This window comes from Labrus bergylta, chromosome 7 (assembly GCF_963930695.1).
Source record: "Labrus bergylta chromosome 7, fLabBer1.1, whole genome shotgun sequence".
In the NCBI taxonomy this organism is placed as follows: Eukaryota; Metazoa; Chordata; class Actinopteri; order Labriformes; family Labridae; genus Labrus; species Labrus bergylta.
In genome coordinates, this window is record NC_089201.1 from 32991746 (window position 1) to 33017451 (window position 25706).

The following is a 25706-nucleotide window of genomic DNA, read 5'->3' on the forward strand; positions in this document are numbered from 1 at the left end:
TCTACTAAGTGAAATCCATAACTACCTGACCTCAAAAAAAGTAAATAAAAGAAAATTCAAGCTTCTTGCCGAACTCCCTAACAGGAAAAAACAGGAGAAAAGATTCATCAAAAGAGAAGGCTACTCTCCCCCCAACAACAAAATAAAGACTAATCTCAATTTAGCAAACAATTTCAAAAGGGAACACGTCTCTCTTTGGAGGTAAAGGTGAAAGAAGGAGGGTGGTCAGCTTCTACTGCTCTCTTTTTGAATCGGGCGCCATCAGGGATCCTCCCTGCACGCAGCACTAGCTTCCCTCCAATCAGAGGCCGGCACACACCGTCAGCGTTTCCCCAATCACCTGCAGCACAGTGCAGAGAGTTCAGACAACACAAAGAACACAAGGCAGACCCAATAATAACAAAACATTTAAATACACAGTCGTGTAAATAACCTTTTAAAGGTCCCACATGTTGTGTCCTTTCCTCACAGCAATCTTCAGAAAATGTTGGTTTTGACGTTCTAAGTTTAAGACTTGGCTTGCCAGTACTACAAGTACAACATGACTGAACATACAGTAACACTTGCTGCTACATCTCTAAATAGCTTGAGCCTCATTTCCACCAAGCGGTCCTTTTCAGTTCAGTTCAGTACGGTACCCATTTATTGGTGTTTCCACCGTCAAAAGTTCAACTTTCAACTTCAACTTGACTTTATTGTCCCCGAGGGGAAATTTGTTTCGCAGCCAGGTGAGAACAACTATGGGAAGAAAAAAATCAACAACCACATAGAATCAGACAATAGAAACAACAGACACCGTGAGAGGCATTAAATACAGAAATACAGGAGTTCATCAAGTAACAACAGGAGACTGAGAATGTATAAAAAAAACATCCATAAAACCAGAATTAAAAAACATCATCAGTCATCAGGGTCGTCATTGGAGTTCAGAAGCTTGATGGCCTGAGTAATCAAATATTTTTTTAACCTGTTTGACTTTGCTTTTGACAATCTGTATCTCCTGAAGGCAGAAGCTCAAAGCTCAAAAGTTTGGAATGGTACCAAAATAAGGGAACAGTACCATCCTACTTTCTAGGTACCCTTCTGTTGGGGTGCCAAGAATACCGATCTGATCCTAAAGGGTCCCTTTTGTTTACTGTGTCCCTCTTCTTCTTCTTGAACGTGTAACTGAATTAATAGCTGGCTACTCTGTGTTGGGCTGCTGTGATGTCACATTGTTACCTAGCAGACGCGGCTATCTCCATCTGGCTTACACTCCACTTACCAAATGAGTATGGTATGGTCGGCTGTGGAAACGCAAGCAAGTTCAGGATTTATCGTACTGAACTGTACCACTGTGGACTGCTAGCTGGAAACAGTGCTAAAGGAGAAGAACGTGATACAGTAAACAAAGGTTACCAATGGACGTCCAGGAAAGTCTGCCCCTCCAAGGTCGTCCATGAGGCACGGCTACGTGCTGACATTATTTGCAGAAAACAGAAAAGGCCTTGAAAGCTGTAAAGTAATGTAGTGTATTTTTTGTCCTCTCAGAACACAAGTGAAGAGATGAGTAAGAGGAGTGAAAAGCCTCCCATGAGTCCCTCTGCCACCCTGCCTGCCAACACGCAGGACGACAGCTTCGGCTCGAGGAAGGCGCGCTCTTCTTTCGGGAAAGGCTTTTTCAAGATTCGCGGGGGCATAAAAACAGCCAGCACCCCCAACCTAGGTAAGAACGAGACCACATGAGTCAGCAGCTGAAACAGGACAAGTCTACAAGCTGCTGAAGTCTTTTTTTTTTTACATTATTCTAGCCATGAAATTGTTTGTCTGGTAAGAAGAAAGTGAGATTTTCCAGGAGTTTTTTGTTTCCTTCCACCATGTTTTGTTTCTTTTTCTAAAGCCACACCCGTGAGACCACATGGACCAACACCTTAATTTGCAGCCCACATAAACTTCAGTCCCCATTTAATTATGGAAGTCTGCTCTGTGCTGTTGTGTGCCCTTCATTTCTGTGTATGTGCTGTTTTGTGTGTACTGTACACACGAGTGTTTGTGTTTGTTCCACCTCTCAAATCCTTGTTGTTATTTCAATCATCATTTTCTGCCCTTTGTCTTGTGTTTGTTTGTTGTTTTTCTGTTGGACCCTGTCGTGTGTTGTGTGCACTTTGTAAACACATGAAGACCGCAGCAGGAGTGCAAGTGCGCCTACGTTAGGTACAGTATAGACTACAGGTCATTGTAGAGGCTGCAGGATTTCTCTGAAGAAAACAGCGCACACTAAAACTAAACTTATCTTTGATCATTCACCTCTGCCTTTATCTGCACTCATCCAATCAGCTCACATCTTTTTTTTAACCACATCACATTTCAGTAGATGCAGTGCTTGAACAACCACTCCCTTGTCTCTATCTACAAATGCAACATACTGTCCAACAAACAGCCGGTCTGTTGTGTGTGTTGATTTGTTATCGTCCCCTGCATGTATTTACTTTCACTTTCCTTTTTTATAAAATCTGTGTCAAGATCCAGACTATCAAATACAATCATTCTGGATCCGGAAAGCATTCCACTAAAAATCTAAGTAATGAAGTCGTTTTTTATCTACTAAATAAAACTATTTTATTCCTCCTTTTGATATCAGCAGAGTGTGATGCATGCATACTAAAAGAGGGTATTGGCTTCAATGCCCACAACCATGACCTGTGAGTGTGTCATGGTCCTGGTCACTACACCGGCCCTGTGCGGAACATCTGTCTTCTCCGATCTGGGCACATGTGCTAGAGTGATGCTTATGATGCTGATGAGTTTCTGTGGGCATTTTGTTTGTACAGCGGAAACAGAGCAACAGGGCACCGATCATTTGGACCTCGCTGGGCTTCCACAGAGGTCTGCGAACAGCGACAGCACCCACACGCTCCCTACGACCCCAGAGGGCAGGAAAAAATCCAAAGGGATAAAGAAACTCTTTGGAAAGTAAGTACACAACAGCGTGAGAATCTTTACCCGAGATTACTGAAAATAGGATATCTATTAATTTAATAAACTCTCTTTAACACTGTCAGTCATTTATCACAAGAGACATGTTTTGCAAGTTTGGAAAGATATTTAAAAAATCAAATGTTATATTTATTTAGGCTCAAAAGGAGTCAGTCTACAACATTCGACCTTGATGATAACCTACCAGAGGGGGAGTTCAAAAGAGGTGGAGTGCGAGCCACAGCTGGACCTCGACTGGGTTGGTCTCGTGATCTCCAACGAGCCAACAAGTAAGTCGGTGCATTTGGCAAGAAAACTAAGACCCCGGTTTCTGTGTTTTTCATTTCTGATGTTCAATGAAATTCAAGCTCTTGAAAGGATTTGTTTTTTTCCTCATAACTTTTTTTTTTTTGAAGTTTTGACGAGTATTGTTTATAGAAGCTTAGTCCAGTACTAAAGCTGCCGATGTGCCGAGTGACCTGGCTGACGCGCTGTACTGTCGTAGGTCAATACGATACCGTTTGCTGTTTGTTGATCAATAAGATTTCTGCAGGCGTGTCTTTGGTTTGCAGCATAATACAATCTGTTTATTGCAGCACCATGAAGTGAATACAGCGTCCATCAGTTTCCATTCATTTGAACAAAACAAACAAACAAACAAACAAACAATACAGCTGCGGTTTCTCCATGCCGCCTGCCGCCTCAGCGGTCAAAAACCATGAGCCCTTCCGGGGTCAAACACCTCCCGTACCTTGAAAAGTGACGTACATATATACCTGTGACTTAAACAATAGGACAGCGACACCCAGTGGCACAATAGTGAAAATGATTTCCAGCTTGACCCAAAAACATGAATATGGCTCTTATATTGTTCTCCTTTTTTTTAGTGATGTCGATGCACCCTTTGCACGCTGGTCAAAGGATCAAGTTTGTGACTGGCTGCAGGACCAGGGTCTCGGCCTTTATGTGAACATGGCTCGTGTATGGATCCGCTCCGGTCAGACGCTTTTACAGGCCTCACAGCAGGACCTAGAGAGGGTGAGGTGAAGTGGAAGAATTGAATATGTTAATCAGAGCAGACTAGACGGACAAAGTGTTCTTGTTTTTAGAACTGCAGGGAATGTTTTGTGTGTGTGAGTAATTCTTTAAATGTCTTCTAGGAGCTGGGCATCAAACACCCACTGCACAGAAAGAAGCTGCAGCTGGCCCTTCAGGCCCTCGGCTCAGAGGAGGAAGACAATAAGGGAAAGCTGGACTTCAACTGGGTTACGAGTGAGTACTGCCTTCCAGTTTAAGACGAGATCCGAGATATAAACGCTTCTGTTGCTCAAAGAAAATGGGATGCCAGCTTTGAACTTAAGTGACTGCTAGCATGAAGTACTTCTCATGACACTTTGTCCTTTTCCATTTCTCTCAGGATGGCTGGATGACATCGGTCTGCCTCAGTATAAAACCCAATTTGACGAGGGGAGGGTGGATGGTCGATGGTCAGGTACAAATATGTATTTTTTTTTTCTACCATTTTCTGGTGTGTTATTTACTGACCCTTTTCCTTTTGTTTGTTTGTTTGTTTGTTTGTTTCTGTCTAAATCTGCTTGCAAAACTGTATCGTACCAAAGTTCCCCTCTTGTTTGTATCTCTTTTTTTTTTTTATTGTGTGAGTGTGTGTGTGCACGTTTTGGTGAATAAAAGTAAAAAAAAAAGACCCAAAAAATATGAATACAAATGAGTTTTGTGGTCCCGAGACGAGCTTATTTCTAAGCTTATTTTTGATCTTTTTTATATAAAACTGTCACATGATATCAATCTGTCTCTAAGTTGCACTTTTTGAACCTCATTCCTTGTTTAGAACGTAATATCAGAGGACCAGCTGCAGGGAATTTCTTTAAATGTGTCCCAGATGTCTATGTGACTGACTGACTGGATTCTTGTTTGATTTACAAATATCTCCGCTGCATCCCATTCCAGCATGAGGTTGACATGTTAATGCAAGTTGACGGGTTGGCTTAGGTATACAACTGCCAAGTGTAAATTGTGATTTCTTTTGGAGTGTTTCACTTAGTAATCACTTCATTTCATTGTCCCTTAGGATGACCTGCTTTCTCTGAAAGTAGGGAGTGTCCTGCATCACCTCAGTATTAAGAGAGCTATCCAAGTGCTTCGCCTCAACAGCTACCAGCTATGGAAAGCCGATTGAAGATTTAATAGATATCCTTGATATCAAAGCTCAGTTTCCTGTACTAGTCAAGTCTTTGGCCGCACTAGTTTACTAGTAGAACGTTGAAAGACTTACTAGTAAACTAGTAGAAGGCAAAAAGTCCTACATGTTAACTAGTAAGGTGCAAAATATCTACTAGTTAACTAGTAAGATATATTTTGTGTCTACTAGTTAACTAGTGAGCCTAAAAATGTTTACTAGTTAACTAGTAAGAGCCAAAATGTCCACTAGTAAGCTAGAAAGGCATATATATGGACCATACTAGCTAACTAGTTAGGATAAAAAGTTTTTACAAGTTAACTAGTAAGAGCAGAAAGGTCCACTAGTTGTACTAGAGATGGCTTTATTAGTCTTACTAGTTAACTAGTGCGGCTCTAAATGTTCACTAGTTAACTAGTAAGAGAACAAATGTCCACTAGTTGCACTAGTATCATCTTTACAAGTCGTACTAGTTAACTAGTGAGACTTAAATATTTTACTAGTAAACTAGCTAGATCTAAAATGTCACTAGTAACACTTGTTGCACAAAATGGTAACGAGGAGGTGGGGGATAAGTGTGGATTGAGGCTTATGATAGGCTCTAAAAATCAAGAACAAAAATAACATCAAATCAGGACCCAGGATTTGGTTATAATCCCACCCACTGCATTTACATATTGCACACTAGTCAACTAGTTGGATTGCAGGATTAGAACTATCTTACTAGTCGATATCTGTTTTCATTTTACTAGTTAACTAGTTAGACACAAATGCTAACTAGTTAACTAGTTAATCTCATAATGGTAACTAGTAACACTAGTGAAGATGCATTTTACCTTTCTAGGTCACTAGTAAGATAAAATGTGTCAACTAGTAACACTAGTTGGAATATTTTTAAACCTACTAGTTAACTAGTGAGGCTCGGAAACGTTTACTAGTTAACATGTAGCAGCTAAAATGTCAACTAGTCACACTACTGAGGGCGGTTTTAACCTTACTAGTTTACTAGTAAAGCCCTATACAATTTACGAGTAAACTAGTAAGTGCCTTTTTGTCCACTAGTTAAACTAGCTAGTGTCTTTTTGGCCTCACTAGTAAACTAGTTGAAGACTTTGTGTGGCACTAGTAAACTAGTTGCAGGCAAAACAGCATACTAGTGGACATTTGCTTTTGACTAGTAAACTAGTTGAATGATATAATTTGACAAGTTTACATGCTGAACAGTTAAAACCCTTTACTAGTTAACTAGTTGAACACAGATGTCAACTAGTAGTCTGATCTGTTGACTACTAGTTAACTTGTGACTGACAATTTATCTAACTAGTTAACTAGTACTGCCAAAAAGACCCTTACTAGTACAACTAGTGGACATTTTGCAATTACTTATTAACTAGTTAACTATGTTTGGCCTCACTAGTTAACTAGCAAGGTCACACATGGTCTAACTGGTAAACTAGTGGACATTTTGACTCGTTCTAGTTAACTAGTATGCATTTAAAGCCTCACTAGTTTACTAGTAAGGCCTTGAAGACCAAAGTAGTGATACTAGTGTGCATTTTTCTTTCACTAGTACTACTAGTAAACATCTTGAGCCCTACTTGTTAACTAGTAAGGTCAATTAGACTGCAACTAGTGGTACTAGTGACATTTATGCCCTTAGTAATAAACTAGTTAAGCTTTTTGAACATCATTAGTTTACTAGTAAAGTCGAAATGTGTTTTACAAGTGTAACTAGTGGACATTTGGTCCTTACTAGTTTACTTGTAAATGTCAACTGGCAGTCCACTAGTAGTACTAGTAGCACTAGTTGACCGCATGATAATGAAGCAGGCGGGACAAGGATTTTGATTGGTCAATGTCAAACCTGCGATTTTGCCAGCCTTAAAGGGCCAGATCTGAATAGTACCTTCGGTTAAACCAGCACTAATTTCTGAAGGTTTGTTCATTTGTGTCATGTTATATTATCACTAAATGGTAACTCACTGAATGCCCTTTGATAGAATTTTATGACCCATGCACAGATTAAATCCAAATCTGATGTTACATTGTTATTCATCTTTTCAACTTTTTTGTTTTTTAAACTTAGTATTATTTGTTCTAAAAATCACTAATGATTATTCATTATTGCAGTATTTGTCAAAAAATAAACAATAACCCATCACTTAATATTTATATATAGTAGTATGATTGAATAAAATAAAATCTTGCACAACATTAATGTTCAAGGATTTTAGCTTTTTTCTTGCCATTGAAAATATGGCAATATAAAATATGAAAGATATACTAGTTTGAAACTTGCAAAGTGAAAAATTAAGTATATTCTTTTTAAATCATGAAAGAAATGTGTTTATATTTAGTTTATCTGCTAGATGATCATGCAAAATATTGAATAAAATATTAGGATTTAGGACAAGTGTATACTGAATTATTAAACTAATGTGAATAAGATGTTTTAATGTTTTTTTTAATAAATATAAAGTCAGCCTCTTACATCTGGAGAAATAACCCTTATACAAGAAGTAGCTGCAGAGAGATATGCATTTCGGCCATTAGGTGTCAGTTGCAGGATCGGTATGTTATGGACTTGCTAAATTTTCTTGGTTTAGCTTCGAGTAAGCCCAGCAGAAAAGATACATATGGCAGTGAGCAGATATAAGTGCACAAGCAACATACATTAAGATTTATTTTATCATATGAGGAGTCATGTTTTTATGATTAAAGCATAAAATTAAGATACTACTTGCAAATGCCCACCAGATGGTGCTATACTTATATATGCTGCTAATGTGTACAGTACTAGTACTACTAGTGGACATTTAGGCTCTTACTAGTAGCACTAGTTGCACTAGTAGCACTAGTAGTACTAGTAGCACTAGTTGCACTAGTTGCACTAGTAGTACTAGTAGCACTAGTTGTACTAGTAGCACTAGTACTACTAGTGGACATTTAGGCTCTTACTAGTAGCACTAGTCGCACTAGTAGCACTAGTAGTACTAGTAGCACTAGTTGCACTAGTTGCACTAGTAGTACTAGTAGCACTAGTACTACTAGTGGACATTTAGGCTCTTACTAGTGCGACTAGTGCTACTAGTAAGAGCCTAAATGTCCACTAGTAGTACTAGTGCTACTAGTACAACTAGTGCTACTAGTACTACTAGTGCAACTAGTGCAACTAGTGCTACTAGTGCGACTAGTGTGACTAGTGCGACTAGTGCGACTAGTGCGACTAGTGCTACTAGTCGCACTAGTAAAGGCCTAAATGTCAACTAGTAGTACTAGTACTGTAGACAGTATATGTACGTATAGCACCATCTGTGGGGCATTTGCAAATATTACAATTTTTAACCTTTACTGTACATGATAAAATTAAATTTTTAGGGCTCATTTATACAATGGAGTAGAGCCATCTTAAAGGAAAAAAGAGAAAATATTAATCTTGTATATGTACGAGAATAAACATGTAAATTTAGGAGAATAAAAAAATGATGAAAGGAGAACCCCTAAAGCATTTTCCTCTGCCACAAAAGAGACAGTTTCATCCAAGTCAGTGTGGTTCTTTCTTTGGAAAATTACAGTTGCTTCCAGTATCTTTTCAGGGTCCTAATATTTTATGACAATGTGATGATGATGTGCTGATAAAACAACTTATCGGATATATTTGTCAAACTGTTTTTACAGACTACACAAGGAAGGAGCCTATTTCCTTATTTGTCAAACCTTTACTATAACAAGATGCTCCACGTTTATCATTTTCGAACAGGCGGCTCCTGCTCTTCTGATATACCAATATATTCTACTATTATATTATATAATATATTATATGTTCAAGTATTCAGCTGTTTTATGAAGGGAAATGTTTAAACTATTTAAGAAAATACTAAAGGGGACTTTGTCTCAATCATAAACAGTGTAGAGTATTTTAGTGTTTTTAGTTTTTTTATTTTTAGTCTCAAATGCAGCCTCAAAGGCTGATGTAGCTGCAACTAAACCTGAGATGAAAGATAATCCATTTATTGTTTTAAAATGAACCTGTATGAGCTTAAATATTAGATGTTTTAGTCTCTGTTTGTTTATCATCTGAGATATGTTAAGTTGCAGCTGCTTACAAGACCCAACTTCCTCATTCATCTGCTTCAAAATAAAAGCACATGACATAGATGGTAATAAGGGACTTTTATTGTGAAAGACTTTCCGGAACTAAATGCGTTTATCACTCGGAGCTGCAGCGGCGATTGTAGTTGCGAAGGCTGTAGTGAGAAAGAGTACTCAGCCACTTCCTTGCCCAAGAGTTAGAGCCACAGCCAACTTATTTGAATCATCTTGGACTTAAGACAATGAGACATCAGTTTATAAACACCTTCAGCAGGTAGACCCACAGTAGTGGAGGTGCTTATCCGTGCTAGCTGAAGTGGCACCGAGCCAAGAAAAGGGTCTCTGTCTGTCTGTCTCTCTCTCTCTCTCTCTCTCTCTCTCTCTCTCTCTCTTTCTCTCTGTCTCTGTCTACGACTAGTGCTACTAGTGTGACTAGTGCTACTAGTGTGACTACTGTACTAGTACAACTAGTGTGACTAGTGCTACTAGTGTGACTAGTGCTACTAGTACAACTAGTGTGACTAGTGTGACTAGTGCTACTAGTACAACTAGTGTGACTAGTGCTACTAGTGTGACTAGTGCTACTAGTACAACTAGTGTGACTAGTGCTACTAGTGTGACTAGTGCTACTAGTACGACTAGTGCTACTAGTACGACTAGTACGACTAGTGTGACTAGTGTGACTAGTGCTACTAGTACGACTAGTGTGACTAGTGTGACTAGTGCTACTAGTACGACTAGTACGACTAGTGTGACTAGTGTGACTAGTGTGACTAGTACGACTAGTGTGACTAGTGCTACTAGTACAACTAGTGTGACTAGTGCTACTAGTGTGACTAGTGCTACTAGTACGACTAGTGCGACTAGTGCTACTAGTACGACTAGTACGACTAGTGTGACTAGTGTGACTAGTGCTACTAGTACGACTAGTGTGACTAGTGTGACTAGTGCTACTAGTACGACTAGTACGACTAGTGTGACTAGTGTGACTAGTGTGACTAGTACGACTAGTGTGACTAGTGCTACTAGTGCGACTAGTGCGACTAGTGTGACTAGTGCTACTAGTATGACTAGTGCTACTAGTGCAACTAGTACTGTAGACATTAGCAGTATATATACGTATAGCCCCATCTGTGGGGCATTTGCAAGTAGTACAATTTTTAACCTTCATTTTACATAATAAAATTACATTTTTAGGGCTCATTTATACGATGGAGTAGAGCCATCTTAAAGAAAAAAAAAGAAAATATTTGAGATTAATCTTGTATATGTACGAGAATAAACATGTAGATTTAGGAGAATAAAGTCATAAATTTACGAAAATGTACATTCATCGAGAAGCCTTCCGCCTGCGCATAAATGATGAAAGGAGAACCCCTAAAGCATTTTCCTCTGCCACAAAAGTTACAGTTGCTTCCAGTATCTTTTCAGGGTCCTGATATTTTATTTGTGATGATGATATGCCGATAAAACAACTTATCGGATATATTTGTCCAACTGTTTTTACAGACTACACAAGGAAGGAGCCTATTTCCTTATTTGTCAAACCTTTACTATAACAAGATGCTCCACGTTTATCATTTTCGAACAGGCGGCTGCTGCTCTTCTGATATAAACTTAAACAAGAAATTAATCTCGTACATTTGACTTTATTCTCATAAATTAACTATTTGAATCTCTAAATTTTAGGTTTTTTTCCTTTTACGTGGCCCTAATCTTGAATCCCTTTATTTTTCTTAGTTTACCGACTTTAGGCCAAATTAAAATGTATTAAGTACAAGAACATAAATTCTGTATCAAGTTCCAGTTGTTTTAAAGTCCATAATTTTATCTGATTAACTTTTTTCCTTTTTAAAAACAGCATGAATTTATATGAAATATTTACACATTCATTTTTAACTTACAATTGCACCTTGGGCATTTTTTTTATCACTCTACTGACCTTAAGATGTACTCTTTCTTATGTTTTCTGTAAATACTGTCTTGATGGGATAAAAAAATCATGAGAACAGTTCTAAAATGATCTTCTATCTTATTTTAAGTTTATAAAACAATTCTAACATTTAATATATATATAATTTTCATGTTTTACTCTCCATGGAAAGTAAGGAAGAAGCCGTTGCTTCACAGCACTTGCTCCTTCTTACAAAGGGTTAAATTTGTGGAAGGTGGAGGTCTATATGGAGAACCAATGATAAGGTTCAGAGAGTGCCCTGATCCCACCCACTCATTAGCATGTACTTCAACCAGTGTTTCTAGTACGCATTTTGGCTTTCACTAGTAGTACTAGTTAACATTTAAAACCGTAGTAGTTAACTAGTTATGCCAAAAAGAGTACTACTAGTGTAACTAGTGACATTTTGGCTCTTACTAGATAACTAGTTAACCATTTTGAGCCTCACTAGTTCACTAGTAGCACTAAAATGTCCTGAACTAGTGTTACTAGTTGGCTTTTTGCACTAACTAGTTAACTAGTGGACTTTAAGAGCCTCACTAGTAAACTAGTAAAATTTGTAACTGCATCACTAGTGATACTAGTGGACATTTGGGTCTTACTAGTTAACTAGTAAACATTTTGAACCTCACTAGTTTACAAGTAAGGTTAAAAAGAGTCAAACTAGCTTACTAGTGGACATTGTTGCTCTTACTAGTTAACTAGTAAACATTTTTAGGCTCACTAGTTAACTAGTAGACACAAAATATATCTTACTAGTTAACTAGTAGATATTTTGCACCTTACTAGTTAACATGTAGGACTTTTTGCCTTCTACTAGTTTACTAGTAAGTCTTTCAACGTTCTACTAGTAAACTAGTGCGGCCAAAGACTTGACTAGTACAGGAAACTGAGCTTTGATATCAAGGATATCTATTAAATCTTCAATCGGCTTTCCATAACCAGCCCAACTGCTTACGTCGCAGGCCGTCTGACGAGGTGCGTTCACTGCAGCAGTCGTGATATGTGATCTGACAGAGCGTGCACAGGAACACATTTTCTCATCTTGTCTTTGTGCACACAGAACAATATTTCTCCAGCAGAGATCTCGCAGTGGACCAACCACAGGGTGATGGAGTGGCTGCGTTCTGTGGATCTGGCTGAGTACGCTCCCAACCTGAGAGGCAGTGGTGTGCACGGTGGCCTGATGGTACTGTAGCCTGGCTTTCAGTCTTTCTGAGAAACTGATTTTCTCCTGAATGTGTTCAGTCAGAAACACATCTCTTCTGTCTTCAAGGTTCTGGAGCCTCGGTTTAACGTGGAGACCATGGCTTTGCTGCTCAACATCCCCCCAAACAAGACGCTGCTGCGTCGCCACTTGGCCACACATTACAACCTGCTCATTGGATCAGAGGCTCAGCAGCTCAAACAAGAGTGTCTTGAAAACCCAGACTACACTCTTCTTACTGCCACCACTAAAGTCAAGGTAAACACACCAGTTTATGATGACAAACTTAGTAATGCTAGTACTAGATCTGCACAACATTGAAGACACCTAACTACTAGCAGATTCTATAGGATGTGGATGTTTTAGCTCGGCTGTTTGAACAACTGATTCTCAGATAAGACTCATAGATGGTTCTATTTTAATCTAAATGTTGTGTTTTGTAAATTGTACTTTGTCTCTCTTTGTGTTTCCGTCTGTAACTTTGTGTTTTTGCTGCTGCCTGTCTCGACCAGGTCTCCCTTGAAAAAGAGGTTTTTAATCTCAATGGGACCAACCTGGTTGAATAGAAAATAAATAAAAATACTAGTGCCCTAATGTCTGTGTATCAAAGTTTAGCCTATGGAATGAATATATAAACGTTTTCTTTGTCTTCCCTCTGCTCGACAACCCAGCCGAGGAAACTGTCGTTTGGTAACTTTGGCAGTCTGAGAAAGAAGAAGCAGGAGGAGAGTGAAGAGTACGTGTGTCCGATGGATGTGGAGATGCCTAAAGGACGAAGTTTCCAGAAAGGCTTTGAGCTCCAGATCTACGAGGACGACCTCGACAGGCTAGACCAGGTCAGTTAGTTCTTTTAGAATTTGTGTTGAATAATAGTTTGTGAGTAGGGATGCTACGGTGAGAAAATAAATCCCAGCAGTTGATAAACTAGTGAGAGTTCTTCAAGATGGTCACTTGGGTATGACTGAAGAGCTTCTAGTGCTCAACACATATCTTTACACTAGATGAGAACAAGACTGTGAAAAGAGAATACCAGGATGCAAATTAAATTAGAACCAGGCGTTTCAAAGCTCCACAAAAGGAAAGCACTCGGCCGTCTGCACAACAGAACAGTAATAAAGTGCTATCATTGTGTCTGTTTATTTCTTATTCCTCTGCCGTCCATCTCTGTCTGCAGGAATCGATGACAGAGCAGCATGTTTTTGATCTTTTGCACTAGATCCATGCATTCATCTCATTGGTCGGCTGAATTTTTTGCGGGTCTGTGTTGTGGACAGAGCAACACAAGAGAATCACAGGTTCAAAGTTCAAAATCTACAATATACAAGTAGAGGACAAAATGAACTTAACTAACAGACCTAACAAAAAGAGAACTGAGGCAGATATTCAAACCAGCTTACCAAACTGTATTGTTTTCCTTTCTAAAGCCTACTGTGGACACGTGTTGAGAACTAGCATGGTTGCTAAAACGCTTAAACAATGCATCTGGTTCGTCCAATGTATCTGTGATGTCCATGCCAAATAAAGTCTGTTATTATTATTATTATTATTATTATTATTATTATTACTAAAATGAGCACACAGGTGAGGACTACACACAAAATAACTAAGCGGTAACACTAAGGAAGCTAACTAACTAACTTCAGTCATAAGTTCTAATAAACAAACAGAATGTGTCATGCTTGTTAAATAACTGTAAATAAAACATGAGCTTTAGCTTGTGAGCGTTGTGTGGATGTGTCCATCACAGTCTGGATCAACTCCCCTTGTTCTCTTGATGTGATAAATGAAATATTTAGCTGGAGCCACTGTGATAATGTATCGACGATGTCTTGATACCATCCTCTAAAAGAAGGGTCTGAAACATCATAATGTCTAACCTGTGATGTGATTCGCTGCCGAGGTGTATAAATGTTAGTACGTGTAAATGATAATAAAATGATATCAAATATTAAGATAAAGATTTTCTTGCTTTAGGTAAAAGAAGGTTTATATTTAATAACAAAATGCACACAGATAGCTTTTGAAAAAGGCATATCCACATTTTAAAAAAGGTTTAGTTTGTGGGGGGGGGGGGGCGGGGGTGTTTCCCATTTTTCCCATTTTTCCCATTTTCTAATATTAGCCACTCATTTTCAAAACTAATTTAATGATAAATCTCAGTGAATTAAATTATTTCAGGACAAATGCTTTGGTCTGTGACCTTCCTGGCTCCAGTTTTATACCGCTGAAATTGTTGTAAAGGCGAGACAGGCGGCGCCATTTTAATTTGGACGACCGTGAACGCAATAAATGCTGCACTGTGTGAACCGAATCGCTCATCAAAATAAGCCTGGGTCCAGATTTGGACTGCAGTCTGTAATTTAGTGATTAATATTTGCCTGAAGACTGTGTTACGGACAGATGATCAACTTTTACTAATAATGTTTTATTTGCATCATGTGAAGATAAATTGTTTGATTATATTTTCTTACTCGTTCACACTCCATCAGTGTTGCTTGGCAGGTGACTTTTTCACTCTGAAGTAACTGGTCTGTGGTCAGTTTCTATATCGATTGTGACTTTTCAAGATGTAACTTGTGTCACAGATGGACGACTCTGAAGGAACTGTGAGACAGATTGGAGCTTTCTCTGAGGGAATTCAAAACCTGACGGTAAGAATCTTAAAGGCTTTATACACTTCTACACTTCTACAACTCTCTTATCAGACTCTTTTATCCAAAGAGACGTACATCAGAGAGTAAGAACAACACAAGCAAGGATCTAGAAAAAAGGGAACAATGTGAGTAAGAGCAAACGATCAGCTTTGAGTCTGATTGGACACACAGGTGCTGACAGGAAGTGACCAGAGGCAAAGCACAACATTGAGGGCAGTTCTTGAGAGCTCTAATCAGTATAGAAACCATCTTATAAGTCGTCGTTATCAAACAAAAACCATCGTCATTACCATCATCATCATCAATAATATCGAAACCAGAAAAACAGTTGCAAGAAAAAGTATGTTAACCCTTTGGAATTTCCTAGTTTTCTGCATAAATTGGTGGAATCCTCCAATCTCGTCTCATTGATTGGACTCCAGGTTGGCTGACTCCTGACTCCAATGAGCTCTGTGAGAAGTCATTAGCCTAGGGGCTCACATACTTTTTCCACCCTGCAATGTGAATGTTTACAATGTGAATGTTTGTGTTCAACAAAAACATGAAAACTTATAATTGTTTGTGTGGTTTTAGTTTAAGCAGACTGTGTTTGTCTATTGTTGAGACTTAGATGAAGATCAGAACACATTTTATGACTAATTTAATCAGAAAATGAAGAAATTCCAAAGAGTTCACATACTTTTTCTTACAGCTGTATGTGATGTTTCACACTTAAATATAAATCAAGTATCTCCTCTGAAAATAACTCTGTGAGTCATGACTGTCTACAATGGGTGTAACACCCGAGTCCCACTGTCTGTGATGTTTTCAGAGTTTTCAGAGTCCTATCTTCACTTTGTTTACATCGCCCGGACGGCCGGCTGACTCCTCCCCTCGAGTATAAAAGTTGTTTAATTGAGGGACTAGAGAAAAGAAGAATAACATACTGTACTCACTGCTTAACTGTGTTTCTAGATCACGCTCATTTCAGGTAAATTTACATGCAGTGTGAAGATACCAGCATAATAAAGATCGCTAGCATTAGCATGCTAACACAACAATGCAGCGCGAGTTGTTTTGGTTTCATGCTGGTGCTCAAGGGCGACATCTGCTGGATCAAAAAATCACATAAAGACTTTACGGCTGACCACATGCTACCATAACACAGATTTGAACTCTTTAGTAACTCTGTTGTTTTCATGAGGTTAACATCGTTTGTTTCTGTATTTTCCATCAGAGCATGCTGAAAGACGACGAATTCTTCAAAGAGATTTCAAATTCACCCAACAACAGTGTAACAGATGAAGAGTCGAATGCATGAGACTGTGAGCACCATGAGACCTGGTCCTGCTGTGAAAGAAGCCCCCCCCCCCCACACACAGACTTTTCAAAATGCTGCCAGGTTTCTTTTTAAGAGTAACATTCAGACATCAAGTATTACAGCGTCTTCTTTCTTATTTCATTTTCAAAGCGTGGTGTTGTGGAAGCCTTCGGTCCTGTAGGCTCCGTTACTCTTGAACTTGTTCTCTGTTTTTTGTTTTCTGATGACAGAGGGAACGTTTAGGGCCACACCACTGCCTGTCTGCCAGCTGGATTCTGGATACTTTGTACTCGACTGTGTATAAGCATCATTTTAGGGCCGCCCTAACGGGATTGAGTGAGAGAATTCAAGCAGCAGATTTAAGGCATCTTCAATACAGCAATATCGATAGATTTTAATATATGTCTTTTTAAAATTGCCTTCTTACTGTAGAAAAAATAATGTACATCCAAATTATTACAAGTAGGTGTAAAGTTGTAACTTTGAAACAGCTGCTATGTTTGTTTGTTTTTTACAGAATTTAACCTTGCTTATTAAATGAAAAGTGTCATTTTAACTTTTTACAGGATTTCACTTCACGAGTACATATCATATAAAACAAAGAGTGATTAATATCATTGCATGGTTTGGAACTCGACACATTTATATCAGAGCTTCTTCATTTTATCTTTCTTATAAATGTTTTTTTAAATGTTTTTATTTCCAAAGGGCTGGTTGGTTCAGAGTTGAGATGTCTTCAGGTTCTTTTGAAATAATGTTGTAGTTTAACCCTCTACGAAAACAGAGAACACATCTTTTTTTTTTTTTACCTTCATTCATTTCTAAGACCAATAAAATAATTTAAATCTTTTCTCAAGTGGGCATGGTTACATCTTTACCACCATTTTCTTTCTTGTATCACAGCTTTGATCATGTTTGGTGAGAGCAGGGACTTGACCGAGTAGTTCATGTTCAGAGAACAGAAAACAAAGCGCTACATGCAAATCACTCAGGGGTATATACAATGTATGATTCTAAGTTTAAAAGCTACATTGGATGACTGAAAACGTGGGAGTAGTCATGTGTTGCCAGTTCATAATTATGAGAACTTTTGGTAAATATATTTGATGTCGTAAAGAGAAGAAAAAAATGAAGTTACAATATATCCGTAACCTCGGTAACAGAAATCAAAACATGAAATCTGATATTTACCTTTTTACATGACAGTTTACATCTAAGGAGAAAAGAGACAACGGTTAAATATGACAAACACGTGCTCAACAAGTAACTTAATTAACCCAAAAATGAAATGTGATATTTTAATATTCACCTTTCAGAAGGAAATCTTCCTGAAAGGTAAATTTCATCAGATGGCGCGCAAAAGAACTTTTGGATGTATCGCAAGCAACGCTGCAGTGCTCCAAAGGAAATCAAATTCTTAGTTTTCTTTCTAATTTCGCCATCTTCAAATAAACTTTTGAAGTTTTAAGACTTTTTCAGAGTCAGATGCATAAATAAATGAACCCATTTATAGAGTAGCTTAGATTTACCATTCAATTGGCAGCTTGTACATTGACTACTGGTTGTGTTTCATATCTCATAACAGCATTATTTACACACATACATACATGTAATAAATGTTATTTATAAGCGCTGTACAATAGTTAAAAACAGAAAGAACAGCACAGTAAGGACAGACTAACAGACAACATCACACACAAACCATAATGATAACAACAATAGATAATAAAAAAAGATAATAACAACTCCGGACCTTCAGGCGGACGGCCTGGAGGCAGGGCACATAGCCTGGAAAGTTCAGGCGGACGGCCAGGAGGCCGACCAAACCCAGGGAGCAGTTTGGGTGGGCGGCCGGAAGGCCGACTTGATGAACCCACGGGACCAGTGAGAGGCCAGACCTCCCACGGAAACACAGAGTCAGCAGGGCCTCCGACGAGGGCACAGGAGTCAGCAGGGCCTCTGACGACGAAACAGGAGTTGGCAGGACCTCCCACAGAGACACGGGAGTGGGCGGGGCCTCCCACGGAGACACAAGAGTGGGCAGGACCTCCAACCAGGAAACGAGTGGGCAGAACCTCCCACAGAGACACAGGAGTCCTAGGAGTGGGCAGAACCTCCCACGCAGACACAGGAGTCAGACGGCGCTCTGCCGGAACTGGTACAGGGACAGAAACACAGGGAAGCTGAGGCCGGAGTTGATGCCTGGGCTGAGGCAGAGACTCTGGGGTGCTGGGCAGTGGAGGAAGGAGAGGACGACGGGCCCCGTGGCCTCCAGTCCTTCTTCTCTGGCCTCCACGAGTTCCATTAAAAACACATACAACATGCAATGAACTGACACAGGAGGGAAGAAACACAGAAACTAAATAGACAGGGGTCATCAAACACAGGTGAGACTAACAAGACACAGGTGAAGACAATCAGGGCAATCACACTGGAGGGAAACACACAGGCAGGAGAAGTCAAGAATGAACAAAACACACTAGAACAAGAAGAAACACTAAACACTGAAAAACAAAACTAAAAACAAGACCAACTCATAACAGATACATCACAATCATACATTAAAAGCTTGTTGACTCACTGACTGACTGACTGACTGACTGAATCACTGACTGACTGATTGACTGACTCACTGACTGACTGAATCACTGACTCACTGACTGACTGAATCACTGACTCACTGACTGACTGACTGAATCACTGACTGACTGACTGACTGAATCACTGAATCACTGACTGACTGAATCACTGACTCACTGACTGACTGACTGACTGACTGAATCACTGACTGACTGAATCACTGACTGACTGAATCACTGACTCACTGACTGACTGACTGACTGACTGAATCACTGACTGACTGAATCACTGACTGACTGACTGACTGCATGAATCACTGACTGACTGACTGAATCACTGACTAACTGACTGACTGCATGAATCACTGACTGACTGACTGAATCACTGACTAACTGACTGACTGCATGAATCACTGACTGACTGACTGACTGACTGACTGAATCACTGACTGACTGACTGACTGCATGAATCACTGACTGACTGACTGAATCACTGACTGACTGACTGCATGAATCACTGACTGACTGAATCACTCACTGACTGACTGACTGACTGACTGACTGACTGCATGAATCACTGACTGACTGACTGAATCATTGACTCAGTGACTGACTGAATCACTGACTGAATCACTGACTGGCTGACTGAATCACTGACTGACTGACTGACTGACTGACTGAATCACTGACTGACTGAATCACTGACTAACTGACTGACTGACTGACTGACTGGCTGACTGAATCACTGAATCACTGACTGACTGACTGACTGACTGACTGACTCACTGACTGACTGACTGACTGACTGAATCACTGACTGAATTACTGACTGACTGACTGACTGACTGACTGACTGACTGACTAACTGACTGACTGCATGAATCACTGACTGACTGACTGACTGACTGACTGACTGACTGAATCACTGACTGACTGACTGAATCACTGACTGACTGACTGACTGCATGAATCACTGACTGACTGACTGAATCACTGACTGACTGACTGACTGACTGCATGAATCACTGACTGACTGACTGACTGACTGACTGCATGAATCACTGACTGACTGACTGAATCATTGACTCAGTGACTGACTGAATCACTGACTGAATCACTGACTGGCTGACTGAATCACTGACTGACTGACTGACTGACTGACTGACTGACTGACTGACTGAATCACTGACTGACTGAATCACTGACTAACTGACTGACTGACTGACTGACTGGCTGACTGAATCACTGACTGACTGACTGACTGACTGACTCACTGACTGACTGACTGAATCACTGACTGAATTACTGACTGACTGACTGACTGACTGACTGACTGTCTGAATCACTGACTGACTGAATCACTGACTGACTGACTGACTGAATCACTGACTGACTGACTGACTGAATCACTGACTGACTGATTGACTGACTGAATCACTGACTGACTGACTGACTGACTGACTGACTGACTGACTCACTGACTGACTGACTGAATCACTGACTCACTGACTGACTGAATCACTGACTGACTGATTGACTGACTGAATCACTAACTGACTGACTGACTGAATCACTGACTGACTGACTGACTGACTGAATCACTGACTGACTGATTGACTGACTGAATCACTGACTGACTGACTGACTGAATCACTGACTAACTGACTGACTGACTGAATCACTGACTGACTGACTGACTGACTGAATCACTGACTAACTGACTGACTGACTGACTGAATCACTGACTGACTGACTGACTGACTGACTGACTGCATGAATCACTGACTGACTGACTGAATCACTCACTGACTGACTGACTGAATCATTGACTCAGTGACTGACTGAATCACTGACTGACTCACTGACTGACTGACTGAATCACTGACTGAATTACTGACTGACTGACTGACTCACTGACTGACTGACTGACTGACTGACTGAATCACTGACTGACTGATTGACTGACTGAATCACTGACTGACTGACTGACTGACTGAATCACTCACTGACTGACTGACTGACTGACTGACTGACTGCATGAATCACTGACTGACTGACTGAATCACTCACTGACTGACTGACTGAATCATTGACTCAGTGACTGACTGAATCACTGACTGGCTGACTGAATCACTGACTGACTGACTGACTGACTGACTGACTGACTGAATCACTGACTGACTGAATCACTGACTAACTGACTGACTGACTGACTGGCTGACTGAATCACTGACTGACTGACTGACTGACTGACTGACTGACTGACTGACTGACTGAATCACTGACTGACTGACTGACTGACTGACTGACTGACTCACTGACTGACTGACTGAATCACTGACTGAATTACTGACTGACTGACTGACTGACTGACTGACTGTCTGAATCACTGACTGACTGAATCACTGACTGACTGAATCACTGACTGACTGACTGACTGAATCACTGACTGACTGACTGACTGACTGACTGAATCACTGACTGACTGACTGACTGAATCACTGACTGACTGATTGACTGACTGAATCACTGACTGACTGACTGACTGACTGACTGAATCACTCACTGACTGACTGACTGAATCACTGACTGACTGACTGACTGAATCACTGACTGACTGATTGACTGACTGAATCACTGACTGACTGACTGAATCACTGACTAACTGACTGACTGACTGACTGACTGACTGAATCACTGACTGACTGACTGACTGAATCACTGACTAACTGACTGACTGACTGAATCACTGACTGACTGATTGACTGACTGAATCACTGACTGACTGACTGACTGACTGACTGACTCACTCACTGACTGACTGACTGACTGACTGACTCACCGACTCACTGACTTACTGACTCACTGACTGACTGACTGACTGACTCACTGACTGACTGACTCACTGACTCACTGACTGACTCACTGACTGACTGACTCACTGACTCACTGACTGACTGACTGACTGACTGACTGACTGACTCACTGACTGACTGACTGACTCACTGACTGACTCACTGACTCACTGACTCACTGACTCACTGACTGACTGACTGACTCACTGACTCACTGACTGACTGACTCACTGACTCATTGACTGACTGACTGACTGACTCACTGACTGACTCACTGACTCACTGACTGACTGACTGACTGACTGACTGACTGACTCACTGACTCACTGACTCACTGACTGACTCACTGACTCACTGACTCACTGACTGACTGACTGACTGACTCACTGACTGACTGACTGTCTGTCTGACTGACTGACTGACTGACTCACTCACTGACTGACTGACTGACTGACTGACTCACTGACTGACTGACTGACTGACTCACTGACTGACTGACTGACTGACTGACTGACTCACTGACTCACTGACTGACTGACTGACTGACTCACTGACTCACTGACTGACTCACTGACTGACTGACTGACTGACTGACTGACTGACTCACTGACTGACTGACTGACTCACTGACTCACTGACTGACTGACTGACTCACTGACTCACTGACTGACTGACTGACTGACTGACTGACTCACTGACTCACTGACTGACTGACTCACTGACTCACTCGCTGACTCACTGACTGACTGACTCACTGACTGACTGACTGACTCACTGACTGACTGACTGACTGACTGACTGACTGACTCACTCGCTGACTCACTGAGTCACCGTGTGTCACACTGTAAAGTATCCTACCGACGGTGGAGGTGCTGCAGCCTTTTGTTCCGCTTTCTGTGGATTTATTTTGTTCAAAACATGTTTTTATTATCAGAAACAAGACGTAAAAAACTTCTCTTTATTAAAAAAACTAGATGATATTGTACAGTGAGTTACTATGGTTACAGATAGACAGAAAGTGTATTATTAAGGTTAGCCTACAGGGACAGTGAGTTACAGAGATACTTTATTGATACTTTATAATTACTAAAGTTACACAGGGACAGACTGTTACCATGGTAACATGAACAGTGAGTTACTATGGTTATAGGGACAGTGAGTTTTTATATGAGTTACTGTGGTTACAGGGACTGTTACTATGGTAACCGGGACAGGCTGTGTCTGTCTGGAATATGCTCCAATCTGCTTTTTTTTGTCCACAATGAAACTAAAATAATGATATGAATTATAAACTGAACTAAAGTCTATATTTACTGTGTCATCAAAAACTTCAGGTCGGCTTCATGAATTAAATCATGAGGAATGAACTTTTCCTCGATGGGACCTGGAGCCTGATGAACATCTGAAAACAAACGACTCAAGAGGACAAAAACATAAACATCAGAAAATAACACCAACTTCATGTTTGAGTCAAATTAAGTTTAATTTCAAAGAAGAAGATTAATGTACAGCCTTAATAAAATCCAGACTGTGATATTTAATAAACAGAAGTTATTGATGTTTTTTTTATGCAACATGGCCGTCGTATAAGAGGCGGTTTGGAAGCAGTGAAACTTTGTGTTGACATGGTGTCAGTTATTTAAAAAGTAAATCACTTGTAGAATATAGAGACATTATTTGAGTGAATTATCAAGAGTAACACACATGAACAACATGACAGAAAGATCACTGTGTCTGGGTTTACACCAAGAGCAGAAACACCAGCCCATCTTAAAACACGGGGTTAATTAGATCAGACGAGGAAGAAATGTGGAGGAGAACATGTTCCCTCTAAAGTGAAGAAGAGTCCAAGTATTCAGTTACAAACTACAGAGAGACTCAAAGAAAGCTCAACTTCCTTCACACTTCACTTCATTACAGAAGTCCAGTCAAAGATTCTTTTTCTGCCTTTGGATCGCTCCACACTCCTGTCCACTAGGGGGCAGTGATTACAAAAAGAGACATTAAACTTGAACATGAAATATAAGAACAAATAAAAGAGCTGGCATCATCTATCTTTCTTTGTGTTTCCTGACACAGAAATAATCTCTTCAGATCGATCAGTCTGGGAGAAAACTGTGGAAACAGTGACACCTGCTGGCAGAAAGCAGTGATCGCAGCAACAGAACCTAAACATGAATTATTATTCAAATAAAACCCTCCACAGATTGAATTTATTTCTATTTAAAATCCTGAGATAATAAAAACAGAAGGTTCAAACATCAAAGTGTAATAAACATCAGAAGTTAAAAATAAAGATAGTTTGATAACGTGTCCGTTGTTACCCTGACATGATGAATGAATATCAATGATTGAGTCTGCATGTTATTCAGCTCTTTTTATATCATCTCATATTACATCAAATATTCAGGTGCTGACTCTGCACCTGGATCCAGACATCCTGTTTGTAGTTCTTTTAAAAACTCAGTGAAGCCTCCTCTTTGTTTTGATCCAACAAAGAGACGACTGATTTATTATCAGACGACCAACGACTCGTGGTTAAAAGCAGAACTTCACACTTTAACTTGCACAGCTGGAATCAACTTCTACTGTTATCTGTGAATATGAGTCAATGAATAACCTGCACCACTACACATGTCCACAGGGTGGCGCTGCAACAGAAACATTTATATACAAATCAAAGAGTTCATCTTCGGTCGCTGAGTCATGAAGCAGTTTAAATTCAGAATATGAGAATAGAAAAATGTCCGAGGTCATGGTCCTGTGTGTGACGGTGGAGCTGATCTCAGAGCAGCTCAGACTGCAGCACTGAGAGTCATCTGCGCTGTGATTGGTCCGTCAGTCTCCCAGTAACACAGCCCAGTTAAAGACTCACCAACACACCAGCTGCTGCTTCCAGCTCTGTGATCAGCAGGATCCTCTCTTTAAAGACTGAACTCCACCAGCTGTTGATATAAAAAGAGATAAATGAGAGATTAGACTCTGAGAGAGACTTCATGATTATTCTGATCATATAATATCATCGTTATCATGATTATTCTGATTATCAGTGATACAGAACATCCAGTATGAAGAGCAGCAGGGACTTCAGTCCTGCTCAGAAGTGAAGTGGGCGTGGAAAGTAGCACGCCACCTTTCAGCTCTCGTGGTCACTTGTGTTGGTGACTTGAAGCTTAAAGGGACAGAGAGTCCTTGAAGGCATCATCATGTCACAGACAGTTGAGTGATGTGTTTACTGAGAGTCCTTGAAGGCATCATCATGTCACAGACAGTTGAGTGATGTGTTTACAGAGAGTCCTTGAAGGCATCATCATGTCACAGACAGTTGAGTGATGTGTTTACTGAGAGTCCTTGAAGGCATCATCATGTCACAGACAGTTGAGTGATGTGTTTACTGAGAGTCCTTGAAGGCATCATCATGTCACAGACAGTTGAGTGATGTGTTTACAGAGAGTCCTTGAAGGCATCATCATGTCACAGACAGTTGAGTGATGTGTTTACTGAGAGTCCTTGAAGGCATCATCACGTCACAGACAGTTGAGTGACGTGTTTACTGAGAGTCCTTGAAGGCATCATCACGTCACAGACAGTTGAGTGATGTGTTTACTGAGAGTCCTTGAAGGCATCATCATCGTGTCACAGACAGTTGAGTGATGTGTTTACAGAGAGTCCTTGAAGGCATCATCATGTCACAGACAGTTGAGTGATGTGTTTACAGAGAGTCCTTGAAGGCATCATCATGTCACAGACAGTTGAGTGATGTGTTTACTGAGAGTCCTTGAAGGCATCATGATGTCACAGACAGTTGAGTGATGTGTTTACTGAGAGTCCTTGAAGGCATCATCATGTCACAGACAGTTGAGTGACGTGTTTACTGAGAGTCCTTGAAGGCATCATGATGTCACAGACAGTT

The 25706-nt window shown here is 40.2% G+C and overlaps 2 protein-coding genes across 12 annotated transcripts in view; one reads left to right on the forward strand and one right to left on the reverse strand.

Moving 5' to 3' along the window:
• LOC110004345 (liprin-beta-1) overlaps positions 1–17209 on the forward strand; it is a 38878-nt gene extending 21669 nt beyond the window's left edge. Inside the window, 14 exon segments of the mRNA XM_065957453.1 lie at positions 1531–1705; positions 2161–2193; positions 2811–2952; positions 3114–3245; positions 3843–3993; positions 4116–4227; positions 4373–4439; positions 5020–5143; positions 12144–12176; positions 12262–12387; positions 12475–12663; positions 13077–13241; positions 14991–15056; positions 16276–17209. Of these exon segments, the coding sequence (XP_065813525.1) occupies positions 1531–1705; positions 2161–2193; positions 2811–2952; positions 3114–3245; positions 3843–3993; positions 4116–4227; positions 4373–4439; positions 5020–5143; positions 12144–12176; positions 12262–12387; positions 12475–12663; positions 13077–13241; positions 14991–15056; positions 16276–16359 (1599 nt within the window). The 3' untranslated portion in view covers positions 16360–17209.
• Positions 1–25706, reverse strand: part of LOC136179750 (NLR family CARD domain-containing protein 3-like) — a 497803-nt gene that overhangs the window by 87699 nt on the left and 384398 nt on the right. The gene's annotated exons all lie outside the window — the stretch shown is intronic.